The 20,758-nt window shown below is 42.1% G+C and overlaps 1 protein-coding gene across 1 annotated transcript in view; it reads right to left on the bottom strand.

The window, feature by feature from the left end:
- The window catches only part of ryr2a (ryanodine receptor 2a (cardiac)), a 597,233-nt gene extending 585,680 nt beyond the window's left edge, over positions 1-11,553 (bottom strand). The window contains exon 1 of the mRNA XM_036142377.1: positions 11,175-11,553. Within this exon, the coding sequence (XP_035998270.1) occupies positions 11,175-11,534 (360 nt within the window). The 5' untranslated portion in view covers positions 11,535-11,553. The remainder of the gene's footprint in view (positions 1-11,174) is intronic.
- Positions 11,554-20,758: the final 9,205 nt, after the last annotated feature.

Consider the following 20,758-nt stretch of genomic DNA (forward strand, 5'->3'; position numbering starts at 1 on the left):
AAATCTGCATTGCATAGCTCACATTCCAGGCTGTTCTTTACCCCCAGATATTTCTATATATTATTGTTTGTTATTTTAGCATTAATCCCTTCTGCATTTAAAACATGCCTATTTGACACTATGGCAGACTCTTACGGAACGGGGATGTATTCTGATAATGACTCTATTTGAAAAAATGTTTCAAATAGAGTCCATTTTTTTTTTTCAGGTGGATTTTCTACAAATATATGCCTGGTGTTCATTTAAGCTCAAGTATGGGCTTCTATACCAGAAGACACTTCAACGCAGGCCCGGAGTAGTTAATCGGGAGCAACGGGACAATGGGCCGGTCTGATATTTGGGCCATAAGCGCCGTGGTTTTCTTCTTTTTTTTTCTTTTTCTTGGGCTGCTGTTCAGTCATGACACTTTAGAGTGGATCAGGTACGCTACACTGCATGGCATAACGGACCGGGGGGTACGTGAGGGCATGTGAGATTTACAGCAGCTGAGCAGCGCTTCACAGTGCGTGTGTGTGTGTGTGTGTGTGTGTGTGTGTGTGTGTGTGTGTGTCAGGATGTTCAGCAAACCAGCCAGAGCAAAAGGAAAATGTAAAAAAAATTTCCAAATAAACCGTGTCAGTTGAGTGATGTTTTTGTATACATGATGCAGATAATGTTAGCAAAAAGGTGACTCAGTAATACAGCCAGTGTATCATGTTAGTTAACAAGAATACTATTGTTACCTGTGTTACTTATATCCCTTGCTAGTTAGTTCATGGCGGGAATAAACAAAATCATCTTTAATTTTGTGTAGAACTTGTGCTCTCTGTGGCTTTCCAATTAATTATATTAAATATTTCTTGCCACAGTAGAAAGAACAGAAGCAGGGCAAGCAGAAGCAGGAAGCAGTGGATGATGATGCTGGGTCTTCACAGGTAAGGAGTGGCTACAACTTGCAGTGTGAAACCAAAGAGATATCAGGACAGGGTTTGCACCGATATTTCAGAATAACTGTCACTCATACTTAAATATGTATTAGGTAGCCCAGGGAGAAGGCCAGGTATCAGGGCAGAGACCAGGCTGCATGACTGACAGTCAGGTAGAGCCTGCAGACAGTGACAAAGGAGATGGATCTTTCTTTAATTTGATTGTTAAATATTTATTTTCAGATATTATTTGACTTCTGCATTATTGGCATTCTTAAAGGAAGCAGGAATATGTCATGCCTTTTTTTCCAGATATTGATCATTTTGCACATTGTTACATTTGACTAAAATGTGGATTTGTTTAGTGTTGTGTTATTTTCTATGTTCATGCCAGTAAAGTAAATTATGTGGCTTATAACCCTGTTTCCTTGTCACTCCCATTCCATATTGTGTGATAAGTTTGTGCCATGTTCAATTGCTAATGGAATTTATACCATTTTCTTATGATTCCTGTAAGCAAATCATTATAATAATTTGCTTACAGGAATGTTTTTTAACCAAATATCTTATGTTCAGTGTTCTCATTTGGCACCTTATGATCTGGCTACTTGCCCTGTTGATTTCAGAGGGTCATTGTGTTAACTCGACCGGAGGTTGGGAGCTAAAATTTTAGATTTTGTTATTTTAAAGAATTAAAGTTGGTCCCCTGATGCAGTACTGTGGCTGTTGTGATTATGTGGTTCCTTAGCCAGTAGCCACTAAGGAGAGGTGTGATTGAAAGCGAGAGAATGATAAATCACTCAATAGACCTTTGAAAAAATATGTCCTCCTCTCTTCTGAGATTATGGTTACACCCTTGCTATCCTGCTACTGCTGTCCCTGGGCTGCCTCCGACCCCACTGGCAGCTCTTTTTTTTTTCACATCCTGACGTAACACATCAGTGCTCTATGTCAATGGTGTTTGAAAGAGCAAGGCGAAAGCTGGAATTAAAAAGATGAAAGCTCTAAAAACAGCTGCTACTAAAAGTGCAAAAAATTGGCAGCTTTTTCAATATAATAAGTTTGTGGTTTGAAATGTCAAATACCGACAATGAAATGGCTGCAGGGGCTGCACAGCAGAGTTGATCAGGTTGTCAATTGTGGCCTGTGGAATGTTGGTCCATTCCTCTTCAGTGGCTGTGCGAAGTTGCTGGATATTGGCAGGATCTGGTACACGCTGTCGTATACGCCGATCCAGAGCATTCCAAACATGCTCAATGGGTGACATGTCCGGTGAGTATGCCGGCCATGCAAGAACTGGGACGTTTTCAGCTTCCAAGAATTGTGTACAGATACTTGCAACATGGGGCTGTGCATTATCCTGCTGCTGCATGAGGTAATGTTCTTGAATGTATGGCACAACAATGGGCCTCAGGATCTCGTCACGGTATCTCTGTGCATTCAAAATTCCGTCAGTAAAATGCACCTGTGTTCTTCATCCATAACAGACGCCTGCCCATACCATAACCCCACCGCCACCTTGGGCCACTCGATCCACAACACTGACATCAGAAAACCGCTCACCCACACGACGCCACACACGCTGTCTGCCATCTGCCCTGAACAGTGTAAACCGGGATTCATCCCTGAAGAGAACACCTCTCCAACGTGCCAGACGCCAGCAAATGTAAGCATTTGCCCACTCAAGTCGGTTACAACGATGAACTGGAGTCAGGTGGAGACCTCGATAAGGACGACGAGCATGCAGATAAGATTCCCTGAGATGGTTTCTGACAGTTTGAGAAGACATTCTTTGGGTATGTAAACCGATTGTTTCAGCAGCTGTCCGAGTATCTGGTCTCAGACGATCTTGGAGGTGAACATGCTGGATGTGGAGTTCCTGGGCTGGTGTGGTTACACGTGGTCTGCGGCTGGTTGGATGTACTGCCAAATTTTCTGAAACGCCTTTGAAGACGACTTATGGTAGAGAAATGAACATTCAATACACGAGCAACAACTCTGGTTGACATGTCTAATCAGCATCTTGATATGGCATACCTGTGAGGTGGGATGGATTATCTCAGCAAAGAAGAGGTTTGTGAACAATATTTGAGGAAAATGGTAATATTGTGTATATGGAAAAAGTTACCCCATGAGGGATTAAGCGGTTTGGAAAATGAATGGATGGATGGATGGAAAAAGTTTTAGATCTTTGAGTTCATCACATAAAACATGGGAGCATAACCAAAGTGTTGTGTTTATATTTTTGTTGAGTGTACAAAGTCTCTGAATTGTGTGATGTTGTGGCACATAAGGTAATGTTATATATTTTAATTTGTAGTATGATGCAATGCAACATAACTGGGAATTTTGTGTTGTAGCCCCTCAGAGTCAGAAGCAAGATACAGCACCAAGTATCAGACATGAGCCTACAAGTCCTGAGTGGGCAGGTAGGATTATTCATTAAGTGCATATTAGAAATAATATAATGAAGAGTATAGTGCTGTTCTGTATGGATAGTGCCTTGAGATATTCGGTGATTTAGCTCGACATTAATGAAACTGACCGGTGCTGAGAATTATGACCATTTTCAAAATAGGGGTGAGCGATATGACTTTACATTTTATCACAATATATTGTTGTAAATAATGATAAAAGTGATGATAAAAGAGTACTTACAGCTTCTTGCAGTCTTTTTCAGGCTGCAACTGCATGTCAATTATTGCCCAATAAGAACTAATACTGTCCTTAAAACATTTAAAAATGTAGCATACTAAAACAAAATTCAAAATATGTTTTATCAGGACTCTAGTTATATGAAGAAGTTTGATTTTTTTATTACCAACCTGCACACAGCAACTGCATTTAATTCTATTTTTGAATTTATTGATATTTATTGATGCTCTCAGGAATGCAACAGTGGAGAAAATAGCAAAAATAACAATCCTGACATTAATGTCAGTTTTGGGGGTTTTATCCTATTTTTATCCTGTTTTAATATTTTTTTTATCTATGCTATCGGGCAGATGAATTCCCCCTATCGGGGATCAATAAAGTATCTATCTATCTATCTATCTATCTACCTATCTATCTATCTATTGTTCCTCTGTTGCTCTCTCTCGCCCCCTGTTGCCACTAGCTCTCTCTTCCCAGTTTCTCTCCCAGGGAGAACCCGTTATTCAACCGGACACAGAGTTACGTTTAAAAGGTTTATTGTGACGTATACTGCTGCAGGTCGAGGATGAATCACCAATGTCTGGGACAGGAATCACTTGTAGCTGATGAGTGTAGCTGATCAAATGCGGGACATTTGGAAGATAAAACTACACTTCTGTCGCTCCTGGGAATAACTGGCCTATTTGAGGAAATCGAGTGGAACCAACAAGCCGCGTTTTCTCAGCTCCTCAACAAGTCACCTCCACCCAGAGCACCACTCACCTGCTTGTCTGCCTCTCCTGCTGCTGTGGAGAACCAAAGGCCCGCCTTCCCCGAGCACAGAGGCAGCAGTCAGGGGACACATAACCCAGGACTCCCAAAGGGGCCCCCAAAGCAGGGCGCACAGGAGTGGGCGACACAGGATATCTGCAACCCCCCCCCCCCCCAAAGGAAAGAGGAGAGACGACCCCGAGGAAATCCCCCAGCCACCGCAATGCCGACGCCCCCAAGAGTCGCGGGGACGAGCCCGTGGGCTCCGCCGGCAGCCAGCCCCGCTGAAGTGATCCCGGCCATGGGCCCTCAGGGCCAGAGGCCCCAGGGGTGCCCTGGCCAGGCCCCGCGAAGCAGCCGCCGGGAGTGGGCCGGCGCACACCTGGGAACCCGCCCCAAACCCGAGGCCCACCAATGCGCCAGAGGGCCAAGGCGCCTGCCAGCGCAGCTGAGAAGGGCAGGACGTGGGGGGATGGGCTCCGCACCTAGCGGAGACTTGAGATGTTCTTGGGAGAGGGAGCGGACTGTACCCATACCAGGAAGAAAAAAAAATGGAAAACCGATTCACACCATCCCTCCCTAGTGCCCCACTCACCACACACAGATTTACAAAAAAAAAAAAAAAAAAAAGGACGCTGTACACACATTCCCACATAACACTCGCATCCAACACTCACAAGAAGGGGGGTCACCCCAATTCAACTATACGACCCCCGGCCCCACCCCCGGACCAGACGTCCCAAAGAGGAGGGCCAACACGACCTGTACGGGCCACCCAGCCAGAACCCCCCTTACCCCCTAAATACCTAATAAACCCCCTCCCTCCCACACCTTATCCTAGCCACCCCTGCCCCCCACCCCTCCCGGGGGGAGCGGAGGCGTCAGCCCCAGACCTGGCAAGCCGCTGACTACCCACAGCAGCCCCCCACCAAGACCCCGGACACAGTGGCCCGCACCTCCTCCAGGCGCCAGACTCCTTGCCGCCATTGGAGAACGGGGGTGTGCAAAAGACCCCGATCCTCCCTACACCCGCTCAGATGTTGTGTTGTTGCATTTTGTTCTCAAGTGTGTTTAAAACTGGGAGCGCTGAAAAGGGTGCACGCCACAGCCCACGCCCCCTCCAGAAGGAAGCTAGTGCCAGCGCACCCCCTCCAAGCAACTGCCCAGAACCCTCAATGTCTAAGTGCGAGAGGAGGTGAAGGGAGCCGTCCGAGGCGAGGCTCACACAACATAAGGCCCCCCCCCCACCCCGACGTCTTCCCCCCATACCATGGCCTACATGAGTGTACGTTGTGAAAATGTTTGGAGTGAAAGTGTCTAAAATGCCTGATAAAATTGGGGAGAGGGACGTCACCAGAAAGTGGCAACCTCCAGTAATGCCCCCTCCCCAAGGACCTACATGTGTGGAGGCGTGATGGAGCAGGCAGAGGGAGGAGTCCGGGGATGTGGAGCAAAGGACTGGGAAGCCATCCCAGGGAGCCAGCTCCCCTACTGACTCCAATAGGCACCCCCGCTCCCCGAAAGCCCCACCCAGAGAGGGGGGCCTCGCCAGCGGCACCAGCGTAGCCCGGGGGCCAGGGAGAGGCCGCAGGGCCCGCCAAGCACCCACCAGGACCAACACCTCCACCCCCCCAGCCACCCACCAAGCCTACTGGCTTTACCCCCCTGCCCCCCCCCCGAAAAAAAAATGAATAAATAAATAAGAGGGGGGGGACCCTGGCCAGCCAGCCCGCACGAGCCATCCCAAACCCCACCCCCCAAGCGAAACCCGCACCGGGAGACAATACGGACCAGGACCGGGACCGGGGGCCAGACACAAGCCCACCAGAACGTCCATTTCCCCCCCCCCCCCCCCCGTAGATTTAATCCCTCCCCAACACTAACATTCAAACAACTCACCATACATTCGGCAGTAGTCATCCAGGCTGGGTAGGTCCCTACCCCCCCTCCTTCCCCTTCCTCCACTAGCAGAGTGCCGATCCAATGAAGGAGAAAAGCATCTGCCCTGAGATGTTAATGTCCATGCCCCCCTACCAGCTCAACAGGCCCCGAGGCCACCCAGCGCACTAGAGGGGCGGACACCCGGGCGCGCGCCGGCCCACATTACAAGCGGCACACCCCCTAGAACCGGAACCCCCGAGGCCCCGCCGGGTCCCCCACCCGAGGGCGGCGCGCCCCCAGGGACCCCAGGCCCCCATACCCACCCCAGCCCCACCCAGCGGCAGCACAGCCACCAGGTCAGTAACCCACGTTCGTCACCACGCAGCTCCCCAAGAGCTCCTTCTTCAATTCAATTCAATTAAATTTTATTTATATAGCGCCAATTCATGAACCATGTTATCTTGAGGCACTTTACAAAGTTAAAATCAATCATATTATACAGATTGGTCAAAAATTTCCTCTATAAGGGAACCAGTTGATTGCTTCAAAGTCCCGACAAGCAGCATTCACTCCTGGAGAAGCGTTCACACCTTCACACCTGTGACCAATTAGTCAATCTAACTGCCTTTGTTCCAGCTATGTCCTCCCAGTATTTAAGCTACTCCCATTTTTCCACTCTCTGCTGGTTTCCAATGTTGTTTCCAGTCACCTTGCCTGATTGTTTCTTAGTGCATACCCCAGCTCTACATTTTTGTTTTGCTCTGGCTCCTGCAGTTTGGCCAAAGCAGCCAACAGCAAGACTCGATGGATTGCAGACAAAGTCTTTTGTCATGTCCTTTTGAATTTTCAGTTTCTATCTGTCATGGAAAATGGTGAATTTCAATAGTTTTGGTGAATCTTAAAAATCTTCAAGCTCTTCAAGGTAGGCTACAACAACCCTTTAGGGAAGACACGCTAACTGCTGGGTACATTGCTAACTGCACAAACCTCTATTTAAATGTCAGCTCCACAACCATTTTATCTTTATTTTAATCAAACAATAACATTTTGTTTTACTATACAGCTGTGTCTAGACACTCATATTCTCCTCATATTATCGACTACAGATCACAGAAAGGCTTAAAGCGTATAGTTACAGCGCAGTCCATGCACGATTTAAAAAGTGTAGCAGATCAGTACCAAACAACACAAATATTAAGATTGACAGAGCTGCAGTTTAATTTATAAAGAGGAATTGTTATAGGAAAAAAAATCTGTAATATAAAGTTTAAGATATGAGAAAAAGGTTTAGGTTTAAAAAATAAACAAATTCAGGAACTGCTCTCTTGTGTGACATCACAGAAAAACCAAACGAAATCTGCCAAGATACCAGGAAGAGAATTGTAAACCTCCACAAGTCTGGTTTTCCTTGCGTCCTATTTCCAGATACCTGAGGTTCTACATTCATCTCTACTAACAGTTATAAGCAAGTATAAACAGCATGGGAATTTCCAGGCCATCACAATGTTTCGGAAGGAAATGGGTTTCATGTCCCAGAGATAAACAGGTTCTGGTGTAAAAGATGTGAATTAACTGTGGTTACCTCATCATAAACAGACCTTTTATGGTATAAGTCAATATCAGTAAAAAATAAATAAATCTAAGTTACAAATGACCAAAGCTAGAACTTAAAATTAGGAAGGAAGATTTTTGGCTAGGCAGTACCTTTCAGTCACAGTTCACAACCTTGTGAATGAAGGGTACTGCCTTGCAGCTAAGCGCTTTTCAAAGGAAAGACAGAAAGCTATTTTTTTCTAACCTTTATTTAACCGGAATATAGTCCCACTGAGATTAAAACCCTCTTGTTTAAGGGAGTCCTGGCCAAGAGGCAGCGACAAATAATTGTAATAACTATGTAACAAAAAGTTACATAGTTAAAAGAAAACAACAAACTATATAAAAAAGGAACATGTTACTGAATTAGCCTGAAAAAACTTTAGTTTGGAAGCAAAAGCACTCAATAAATTCAGTTCATTTCAACGTTTTCTGAAGCAACGTCTAGCAGGAGGGCGTTAAGTAAAAAAAGCCTTCTTGCCTAATTCGGTCCAAGCAAAAGGGACAGAAAGAAGCACCAAACTGTGTGAGTGAAATTTATACGATGCTAATAACATCTGTGAAGGCAGATATAGGCTGGCAGAAGTCCAGGTAATGCCTTGTAAATCAAAGTTGACCAATGGGAATTCCTTCGAGCAGCCAAACCAGGCCATCACACCCGTGGGTAAAAATCACAATGGTGTTTTGACATGAGAAGAGATATAGAGAGAGTCAAGCATTCTAAGAAATTGTGATGAAACAATCATGTACAAAGGATCTCCCCAGTCAAACACAGATATCTAAGTTGCAGCAATAAGCCGCTTTTTTAGCATCATTTGAAAAACACAACTTGTTTCGAAAATAAAAACCCAACTTTAATTTAAGCCTTTTTACAACATTTTACATATGGGGTTTAAAAGTGAGGGATACAATAAAAAAAATTCCAGATATTTATGTGTGAACCAGATCTATTTATTTTCCTCTTGAGTTCCACTGAATCTGGAAAAAATACATCAATTTAGTTTTATATTTATTAAGAACAAGTTTCAAATTTAATAAAGAGTATTGGATAGCAACAAAGCCTTTCTGCAAAAGTTCAATGGCTTGAGTAGGAGTGGATCCTATGCAATAAATACCTGTGTCATCTTGCATAAAAACGCAAATCTCCATGAGATACATTCTGTTCCAACAGTTTAGTCCAAATAACCAATGTCAAAGTCTGACTATCAAAGTTTCATGGTCTACAGTATCAATTTCTTTTGACAAATCTACAAAAAGAGCTGCACAGAATTCTGCAGTTGCTCTTCTTGTCAAGAGCAACAATAATATTAACAACCTTTATGCAGCTGTCACAGTACTGTGCCTCTTTCTAAACCATGATTGAAAGGATGAGATAGTATTATTCAAAGATAACTACTTGGTCTCTCACTTAAACTAAGGGGCCGAGCCTAACTTCCCTCCACCAAACTTTACTTCACCTGACGTGAAGTGAGGAAATTGCTGCTTTTTCTGCACTGCTAAACTGAGACTTATCCACATGCTGTGTGAAGGTCGGTAGCAGAAGGTTGGAAGACGTCTGAGTGTTCCTCAGCACTTTGACCACTCACCAGGCTCTTTAATTTTAAATGGCCTACCACTTCATGGCTGAGCTACAGTTGTTCCCAGTCATGACCACTTTGTTATATTACATCTAACAGTTAGCTGGGGAGAATTTAGAAGTAAGAAGAGGTGACGTCCTATCATGGTACCATGCTGGAATTCACTGAGCCAGGAGAGTGACCCATTGTTTCACGAAGGCTTGTATAAGCACCCAGCATGTCTAGGAGCTGGATTTTATACACATGTGGCCATGAAACGGACTGAAAGAAACACCTGAATGACCACAAACTTTAGGACATGTAGTATAAGAGTTTGTATTAAAACAGACTTTACCAGTCTTTAGGTAGATTTAGATTTATGCATATGCAGAGATTTATATTAACAGTTCACTTTTTCATTTACAGTCATATTTAGTAAACTAGAATATTATCAAAAAGTAAATCTGTTTCAGTAACCTAAATAACTCAACTAAACATATTATATACATTAACTACTCACAGACTGGGGTTTTAAAGACCCTTTTTTTATAATAACAATCCTTTTTTTGCTTACATATAATGAAAACAACATTTATCAAATATAATTTGAATATTACATCAAACTGATAAACAAATTCAATATATATAAATAAATATATAAATGTGCGCTATAGAAAAGTATGTTTAATACTTGCCCCTGGCAATCCTTTTTAACCTGACAAATGAGTCACACTGGAACCCACATTCTAATTTATGTGGGTATATATCACTGTATATACTATACTGCAAAGTCTATTTTCTATGATCATTCAGTTTGATATATGCTGTTCATTAATGGAAGCTTTATAAGATAAATGTATCCAGTATTTGTCAGCACAGTGTTGTGGCCATCTGCCAACTGCAGGAATGGAAACTCTCACACAGGCAGAGCACTCGGGTAAGATTGCAGTTGGGGATAATTGTTGGTCTTTGATGTTTGTGTTAGCCTTTACATAAGATATTTCACTGTACAAATGGTCAAGTAACTCAGTGTAACTGCGTGGTGCAGTGCAGCTTTAAAATCAGCACATGCAGTAATCCCAAAATTCCCAACCAATAATCTTGTTCTGGAGATTTTCGAGCATCAAGTAATTTCCCCTTAACGCCACTGCAGGCAGCTCCCTCTTTCATAAGGATGCTGCTGCTAAAAGCTCCACAAACAAGACAGAAAGTGTCTTTCTAACAAAGCAGCCTGGATATCTTCACAGAGAAGCAAAAAAACGGTATGCTCTCCATAAACTGCATTTCGACTTACATAATAGGTCTCAGAACATTTTGTATATTTGCCAGTTGCTTCCCTTAATACTCCCTTTGCGCAGTGGCTTCACGTGATAATTCACGTGTGGCGTTTTGGAAAGCAACAGCTCCTGACATGCAGCCCATCAGCTGATTTAACCTGACCGAAGGAAACAACCCGGTCATCGCCTCGGTGTCCAAACTCAAAGTGAGGCAGCTGCAGCAGGCTGCACCGCACTGCGCCCCGCACCATCCCGCCCAGCACATACACAGCACCACTAACTCCACGCAGCGTGGACCTCCTTGTAAACTCCTGTTTGGAACATTGACAGTGCATTGGCTATATCTACACATTCACTATCCGCTTCTTCTTTTCTTTTTATCCATCGTTATTCCTACACCTCTTCCACCCTCCTGTCGGCATTATGCGGACTCCCTGACCAATGACTTGGATAAAGCAGGGCTGTCATCTTAATGCGGTAAACTCCCTGCCATCCATCCCGCATCTCCCACAGACGCAGCCAAAATCCGCCTGCACAGGGACAAGGAGGAGACTTACTGTTCGCAGGAACTGGATCTCATCCTCTCCCTCTCCCAGGTCAGCCATGGCGAGCTGTCTCCCGGATGGCGCCTGCAGTGTGGGAACCAGGCTGGAGAATGGGGAAAGATGCTGCGGCTGAAGCGGTGAGAGCCGAAGCGGAAGAGGTCGCAGCTCATTGGATAGCGCGCGCCTAGCGAAGGAGGAGAAGCCCAGGTGTGAACGAGCGTGTGCGCGTGCGCCTTTAACTTCCTGCTCACCCTGCCGGTGGACGTGGGAAGTGCTCCCTGCCAATGTTCGTAAAAGAGCGAGTAGCATGAGTTGTTTAACCCGCTTGATATTTTTCGCATAACCATGGCTGTTTGTGCAAATTGCATTCATTTCTTTAATTGACCTTTTTAAAATTAAATCAGTCTGTGTCCCTTTGGCTTTATGGATGCGATTGACTCATTTTGGAACAGGTTACATGAAATCCTTTCAAAAATGTTATTCTATTAAATTTTAACTTTTTTCCCCACTGTGGGTGTCATGGCCAAAACTGCTATTCCCTTCCAAGTACAGCACCATTATGGGATAAATTAAGAGGATTTTCAACAATATAAGATTTATTCCAAATAAATACTGCTTAAAGAAAACAAATCGTCTTCTGTGCTCAGTTTATTTCACAAGATTGTTTGATAATCACTTTCTTACAGTCCTTACAATGTCATGTTGTCAAGTTGTTTGTGCTTTTTGGATGCAGCACAGTGTACAGGTTTGCTCCTGTTGTATGATGAGGTTCTGTTGCTTATCAGGGAACATTCAAATAAATCATGAATGTCTTTTGTTCTATGAATTGCTGTACAGTTATAGTAGACAGACTAAATAAAAACATCAGAAAAATTAAATCTGTCAGCGTTTAGAGGTACATACCTGTATTTTAGTGTAAAACAAAAAGTTGTTACCCCATATGATCATTATTCTTGGAAAACATCTCAAAACAGTTTTTTTTCATAGGGGAAAATGAGGTACAGAAAATCGATATGAAGAAATTAAGATGAAAAAAATAGGGCTAGAGTTTAGAACTAAAATAAAACCTATATGAGATAGAAAAGGTTTGAGTTGAGATAGTTGTCTTTGAAAAACAACAGCTGATTTACTTTATGAGGGGGGAAAACTCTGGTTGTAAAACTTTTCAATTGTAAGCTTAAAATAAAATTTTAAAAAAGTGTTTTACGGCATTTCTGATCAAATTCTGAAAATTTGATTACAACATATTTACTATGAACCTGTTTGAAAAGTTTTTGACCTGCAGGTTGCACAAATAATGGCACCACCATCCTAGAACTGGCTTTGGACTTTCAGTACTGGATGCCACTATTTTTGTGGCATCCAGAGTATCTTTCATCAGCTTGATTTTTTAGTTTATTAATTCTTTAAAGTCTCAATCAATGAATTATCATTTGCCGAATGCAGATTACGTAAATAACAGAAAAATATGTTTTTTAACCTTTATTAAATTCTTTAAAAAAAAGCATTGTTATACCCAATTCAAGTACTACAGGTCCAGTTAAAACCACTGGCTTAATTTAGCATTAGTAGACCTTAATCTACCTAAACCAACAATGTTTATAAGGATTACGTTTTTGAATGACCTCTATAAATGTCCGTGGAGTGTCCATAACTCAAACAGCATAAATGTGAAAAGTTGTACATTACTATGTAACCCAGACTGAAGCAGTGTAAATTAACCCAGCTGATGGCTGAGCCATCACAGTCTGGCAAGGCAGCTGTGCTCACAACCTACACCTGCAACTCAGTGAAATACAGAAAAGTGCCATTTCAGATATGTTTGTTTATTGAGAACAAATGAGTTTTAACTGAAAAAACTAAACACATTGTAGTAACAACAGAGAGAAAAGCACAGCTGCAGGATTTGTATACAGTGAAAATTATGGGAACACCATGTAGTTCAGTGATTACAGCAGGTCCACCATACTAAGGCTCTAAGCCCTGAACAAAGTAAATCTGGGGTTCAACCGCCAACATAAATTATTCAACGCATGTCATCCACCCAACCCCTATTGTGTAATTTCATAAATAAAAGCTACTAGTGTCACAAATAATCTAAAACAACAACAAAGAAACAGGAAATCTATAAACTATGCAACCATGGCTCTATCCGAAAACATCTAATCATAGCTCCTAGCTCTCGTACCTTGACCTTTCATGGGGTCAACAGTCAGAACTGTATCGTGGGGAGGAAAGGAGCCTTAGACAGCTGTGCCGGTACTGGACACCCTTTAACTCCGACGTCATTAGGCGGCGAAAACATACATGGATGATTCCAGTCAAATCTCGTTCTCTTCTCTCTGGACACTTTTGTTGATTTCCGTGAAGTGGGTTGTGCTGATACATCATGTCATGCAAAGGATTGTGGGATTCCTTATAGCTCATTAGTGCCGGTAACACTATGAGGTAACATTGTGAGGTTTCTATGATAAAGTTGCTGTGAGAGAAAGCATACAGGCTCCTTTTCCAACCTTCTTCCTTACTGACTGCACTATTTGTCATGATGCAGCCTGAAGGCTGCACTCTGAACATTTTCTGGCTCCTTCGCCAGTGCAGGCCTGATCAGGAACACCTGTCAGGCTGCAATTAACCTTGGACTCATTCCACCTGCTCATTCCACTATATATACTCACCTTAATCTCTCCCTGATCATCGGTTCGTCTCCAGTCTTCTGTACACCATGCCTGTCTCGTTCCTGTTCGTCTCCTGCATCCCTTCAACCTCGCCTGGTAAATGGACTCTGGTTTTTGTCATCCACTTCCTGCTGCTTTAATAAACTTTGGAAACCAGCTCTGTGTGTGTGTGTGTGCTGTGTCCGGGTTCATCCAAGACAAAATCATGACAGAACGAACCGGTCAAAGGATGAACCCGGTCACACACAGCGCTTGGTGCAGGAGCTGGCAGGATTCTGGATTCGTCTCCGCTTCAGGCCAAGACCTCTGTGGGTGCCTTCGCCTCTGGTTCTGTTCTCGCCGGGATCGCTGTTCGCGATGCCCCGCCTTTGATTTGTCTCGCCTGGGTCACTGTTCCGCAACGCCTCTCTGGTTTGTCTCGCCGGGATCGTTGTCCACGATGCCCCGCCTCTTGTTCGTCTCGCCCACTGAGCTATATAATACACTGGAGTGCTGATTTTGCCGAAAAACTGAAGTCACTGGCCGCCATCTTGCTACTCCCTACTCTCACAGAATCCCACAGGATTTGGTTGCAACAACAAGCAGTTTTCTGGCTGAGTGAAAACGTTTCATAGGTAAATCTACAGTCAGTGGATGTACTAACACTATCAACTACTAGGAAATTAGGTGCTGAAATATTTTACATGTTATTCACATTAAACATATATATATGTATATATAAGTATGTGTATATGTATATACGTATATATATCTATACACATATGTAAATATATGTTTTTGTATATTGTTATTTATATATTTATAAATGTTAAACATATATATTTAAATGAATAAAATGCAAAATATTTCAGCACATGACTTTCTCAGTACTTGATATTTTTAGAACATAACATAAAAGTATATGGCATTTGACATTTTAAAAGTCTTAAGCCCCCCCCTGAACATGAGAAAATCCTCGTTATTCGATGCTGTAGCGCACATATTCCCTAGTTACTGGGGGGAAATAGGGAGTACCAATATGGCGGCTGGTGGCTTCAAAGCGACTCGTTCTAACAGCGGGCGATTAGCACTCCAGTGTATTATATAGCTCAGTGGTCTCGCCTGGGTCGCTGATTCGTGACGCCTCGCCTCTGGTTCGTCTCGTCGGGGTCGCTGTTGCGACGCCCGCCTCTGGTTTCAGCGCTCTCAAAGGTTCTGGCGCCCTCAAGGGTTTCTGCGCTTCAGAGGGTCCTGCGCTCATAGGTTCCGGTGCCTTCCCAGCGTCCACTGGGATCCTGCTCTCCCGAGGTTACTGCGCCCGAGAGGTACCTGCGCCGAAAGGTTCCAGCTTTTTGTTTTGTTCTCCTTCTAAATTTCAGCCTCCCAAAAGTGGCAACCCTTCGCCTTCTTGTAATGTTTACCAGTGCCTATAATGTTAAAATAATACATTACATAATGTTGCCGTGTTTCGGTGGCGCAGTGGTTAGCGCGCACGACCCATGTACAGAGGCCTTAGTCCTCGGCGCGGCCGACCTGTGGTTCTTTGCTGCATGTCTCTCCCCCCTAACTTCTACCCCCTTTCCTGTCAGCCTACTGTACAAAAAAACGAGCCACAAGTGCCGTAAAAAAAACCCTCAAAAAAATAAATAAAATACATTACATAATGCAATACATACAGATATGTTGGTATGCTTGGTGCCCAGAACGGGTGGGAAAGAACGTCGGCTCCCACCAAAACACTGACATCCCGAGACACGCGCCATGAGCAGGTGCTATAACGACTGTGCTTCTGGTGGAAAAGTGCTGGAGACAGCGAGGCGAACCGCTGTACTACAGTGCATCCCTAGTTTTAGAACTTTCACCTTGTCTTTTAGAGTCAGTTTGGACAGCAGGGTTAGGGTTAGATGGATGGATTATTTTGTTACTGTTCAGAAAATGCATTTACCTCATTCTCCATTGTCTAGAGTAAAGTTTGACAGGCTCTCCTAGCACAGACTTCAGTAAACAAGTTTATTTTCCTATGAATCATTTATTCCAACAGTCAGATCTCAATGTTAAACAAGTTACTATTATTAATACACAGTTGGAAAGATTGTAAAAAAGAAGAAGCTCCCAAAGTTTGACATACTGCTGCAGCAGCTCTCCTGCAGTTTTTACCATCTAAGATCATTTAGGTCTTCCATACAGCTTACACAGGAGATCCGGTGTATGAAATGGAGCAATAGTTGGTAAAAACGTGAATGAAGGTAAGAACAATGTTACAGAGGTTACTTTTCTAATACAAATGGTTCCAGTAAATAAAAAGTTATTGGGGGGTGGAGAGGTCACTTGACCAAGATGGCAACTTAGAGGAGAAGCTCCGAAACCGTGAACTACATTTCTTTAAAAAGTACCCTTACAAACTTTCAACAACTCTTTATAAAGACGCAGTGAGGTATGTCAAAGCCAACGGCAGTTAAGCAGTGTGATATTTTTGGCCGTGGACGCAGACAAAGTAAAATTTCTCAACCGAGTTCATCCAGTGGGCCAGAAACAGATGCTAGCATGGAGGTGCTAAATGAGCTAAAATTATTACGGTCGGAATTTGGGACAAAGTTGGATAATATTGACACAAAACTGGCCGGAATGTCAAATGCTTTGTCTGCTCTGAGGGGAAAGTGACAGAGATGAAACAAGATGTTTTGACTAATACAGCACGTGTCGAAGAAGCCGAAACTCGCATTGACCGAACAGAGAGGGCGCTAGAAAAAGTCGAGACAGCTTGGGAAGCAGTTACCAAGCGAATCGCTTTCCTTGAGGCAAAAACCGATGACCTAGAGAACCGGGGAAGGAGAAAGAATCTGCGCATATTTGGATTAAAAGAAGGAGCAGAGGGAGACCAAACACTCCTCAACTTTATGACGGTCATGCTGCCAAAATGGTTGGAATTGCCACCTACAAAGACATTCATCCTGGAGCGGGTTCATCGCACATTGGCCTCAAGGAAGCCAAATCAAAACAGAGCGGTGCTGGTTCGCTTCCAAAGTTACCAAGACAAGGAACTTGTATACCGGATGACAAGAAAACAAGAGGTCAAGCATGATGGGGCCAAGATTACATTTGCTCAAGACCTCTCCGTGGAGACGATGCGCATCCAACGGGGGTTTCACCCGATTATACAGTCGTTTGTTGACATCAACGCCTTCTGTGGGTTTTTGCACAATCCCTGCAGACTTAAGATCTTCTACAATGGGAAGGTGCGTGTGTTTTCGACACCACAGGAAGCCAAAGAATTTTATAAAACCATCCCAACACAAGCGGCAGCAGCAACAGGAGAGGATCCAATGAGTGAGTGACATTTCAGGCGAGTCTGGTGGAAACAGGTGGACATTTAGATGTAGCTAAATCAAAGCAGGTGATGTTTTAGAACTTCTTCCTGATAAATGCATGTAGGACTATGAGGAGGCTACACTGAATGTGCAGATTGTTTTTTTTTTTTTTTTGTACAAGACTACATGTTGAAAGCAAGTGTTTAAAATAAGTGATATTTTTTATAAGGGTTCGTTATGTAAACGTAACATGGTTTTTGGATATATGGTTGGAGGACTGTGTGTTCACGCTGATAGTTGATCTTTGTCAATGGAAGTCCGTTTGGGAAAGATTGGGTATTGTCCAAAAAGATGGAGACTACAATCATTTTTGTTGAAGGACCCAGACTTTGTCAAATTTATGGAAAATTCTATACACATGTATTTCGAATTAAATAGGGATGAAACTACAGCTAGTATTAGATGGGAAGCTTTCAAGGCCTACATAAGGGGAGAAATTATAAGCTACTCTAGTAACAAAAATAAACAATATAGACAAGAAATACATTAGTCATTAGAAAAACAAATTAAAAAAAATAGAGAGTGAATTCTATCATGACAAAGATCCTAAAAAATTACAAAGCCTAAATGCCATGAGAGCTAAATTTGATAAACTGACAGCTGAAAGAGTGGCTAGGAATTTAATGTGGACTAAACAAGCATATTATGATCAAGGAGAAAAAGCTGATAAATTACTGGCCTGGCGACTCAAGAAAATACAGGCTGACAGAACTATTCATAGTATCAAGACAAAAAAAAGGCAACTTAACAATTGACCCCACAGAGATAAATGATAACTTTAGAGAATTTTACGGGCTTCTCTACAAATCGGAATATAATGGAAATGAAGAAGCCCAGAACACTTTTCTTGACCAATTACAATTGCAGACATTGCCAGAGGAGGATAAAACAATGCTGGATAGTCCACTAACAATAGAGGAACTTTTAGAGGCAATAGGTGACATGAATAGTGTTAAGCACCTGGGCCAGATGGGTTGCCAATAGAATTTTATAAAGAATTTAAAAGTAAATTGGTTCAGCCCCTTATGTATAATGAATCATATGAATTGGGAATGTTGCCAGACTCATTGAGAATAGCTACTGTAACTCTTATATTAAAACCTAACAAACCCCCAACTGAATGTTCCTCCTACAGGGGAATAAGTCTCATGGAATGTGACACTAAGATATTATGTAAGGCTCTTGCCAAGAGACTAGACAAATATTTACCTAAATTAATAACTAATGATCAACAAGGTTTTGTCAGAAATGGACAGGGATATCACAATATCAGGCGGGTCCTGAATATATTATATGAAAAACATAACACTAAAGACACTGCAATGTTATCACTGGATGCACGCCAAGCATTTGATAGAATAGAATGGAACTATCTCCTAGAATTACTTCCAAGATATGGGTTGGGTGAGTCATTTCTCCAATGGATTCGACTACTATATACAAATCCTACAGCACAAATTCTAACTAATGACAATGTTTTAAAACCATTTAACCTACAGCGATCGACCAGACAGGGATGCCCTTTATCACCACTACTTTTTACATTAGCAATAGAACCTCTGGCTGTAGCGGCAAGAACACATGAAGGTATATCAGGCATAGAAATTGGAGGAAGAGAACACCTTATTTCTTTATTTGCAGATGACATTATATTTTTTTTTGACAGATTTAAACAAGAGCATCCAAAACCTGACAAGATTATTGAAAGACTTTGGAAAATTTTCTGGTTATGAAATTAATAATTCTAAATCTGTTTTAATGTTTCTTAATGAGGAAGAGAGGAAGAACCCCACAGTAACATAACCTTTTACAACAACTAGTGAAGGTTTCAAATATCTGGGCGTTAAAATTACTCCTGATCTCAATAAAATAATCCCATTAAACTACGACCCCTTGATAGATCAGGTAACTCAATTATTAAACCGATGGTCTGGTTTGCCTATATCTATGATGGGGCGAATTAATATTATAAAAATGTCAATTTTACCTAAATTTCTGTACCTTTTCCAAACACTTCAACTACCATTACCAACACTGTATTATGATAATTTAGCTAAATTGTTTAATCAGTTTATCTGGAACAACAGGAAAGCGAGACTTCGCCTAAAACTGCTATATCAACCATATGAGAGGGGGGGACTCCAGCTTCCAAATCTTAGGTGGTACTATATGGCTGCCCAGTTAACATCAGCTACACATTATTTTAGTGCATCACCTCCATCTTGGGTAAGCATTGAAAGAGAATCCGTTCCACTGTCCTTACATAGCTATATATATTACTCAGATGAAAAAAGACTTAAAAAACAAACAAAAAATCCCTTCGTGAAAAACAAAATTTTAGTGTGGCATGCTGCACACAAACAAATGGGGGACTCTCCAGTAATCTCTCAATTCACCCCAATCTGGGGTAATGAACAGTTCATTCCTGGTAAAAAAAGATGGGGGGGTTTAAATGATGGCATGCAAAAGGTATACAGAGAATGATAGATTTATACATGGACAGAGTGTTGCTAACCTTCAGACAATTGTGTGAAAAATATCAAATCCCTTCAAAGCATTTCTATAAATATCTGCAGTTAAAACATTTCATCTCATCCAGATACAAACTGTTTACACACGTCCCACCATTATCAAAAATAGAAGAAGTCTCCCTTGGGCGTATGGGAAGGAAACACCTACTTTCTATCTATTATAACTTGCTTATATCTACTTCTAAATAATCTGCAGTGGACAGGTTAAATGCTTGGAAAGATGACATACAAGAGACATAACTGAAGCGGATTGGAAGGTGGCCTGTTTAAAGGCACAAGTACAGACAATAAATACAAGGTCTAAACTCCTCCAATATAAATGGTTAATGAGAACATATATGACCCCTGTCAAACTTCATCATTTGTCTGGCAACATTCCAGACACTTGTAGTAAATGTAAAGATAACAAGGGAACCCTTTTCGTTGTTTGTGGGAATGTCCATTGATTCAGAAGTTTTGGAAAGATGTTATAAATTCTATGTCAGAGACCTTTCATCTTAACATATCACTGAATGCTAAACTGTGTGTACTTGGGATCTATCCATTTAACTTTATACAAATGCACAGAAAGACTAGATTGGTGGACTTTGGACTTCTACAAGCCAGGAGGGTGATTGCACTTAATTGGAGAAGTGTAGAGGCTCCTTCAATGAAACATTGGGTAAAGGAGCTTTCCAAGTGCCTTGGACTGGAAAGACTAACGTATATTGCTAAGGCAAAACAGAAAGAGTTTTATAATCTCTGGGAACCATATATGAGCATTATAGAGTCTGAGATATAATGTTTATAATGTTTATTTATCCTAAGTCCTGTATTTTTTTTTTTTATGTTTTATTTATTTGTTTTTCATTATATTTTTAAGCGGGATCCTTTTTACATTTGAGTACTTGATTTCAAATGTATATATTTCTTAAGCTAAGTTGTACATAGGTGGAATTTGCAGGTTAAGCCTAGGTCTGTGTGTATATTGGGGTGGGGGGGGGGGTATTATGTGTTAATGTTCTATTTTGAATTGTTATGCAATGCAAAAAAATCAATAAATA

This window comes from Fundulus heteroclitus, chromosome 10, assembly GCF_011125445.2.
Source record: "Fundulus heteroclitus isolate FHET01 chromosome 10, MU-UCD_Fhet_4.1, whole genome shotgun sequence".
Taxonomy (NCBI): domain Eukaryota; kingdom Metazoa; phylum Chordata; class Actinopteri; order Cyprinodontiformes; family Fundulidae; genus Fundulus; species Fundulus heteroclitus.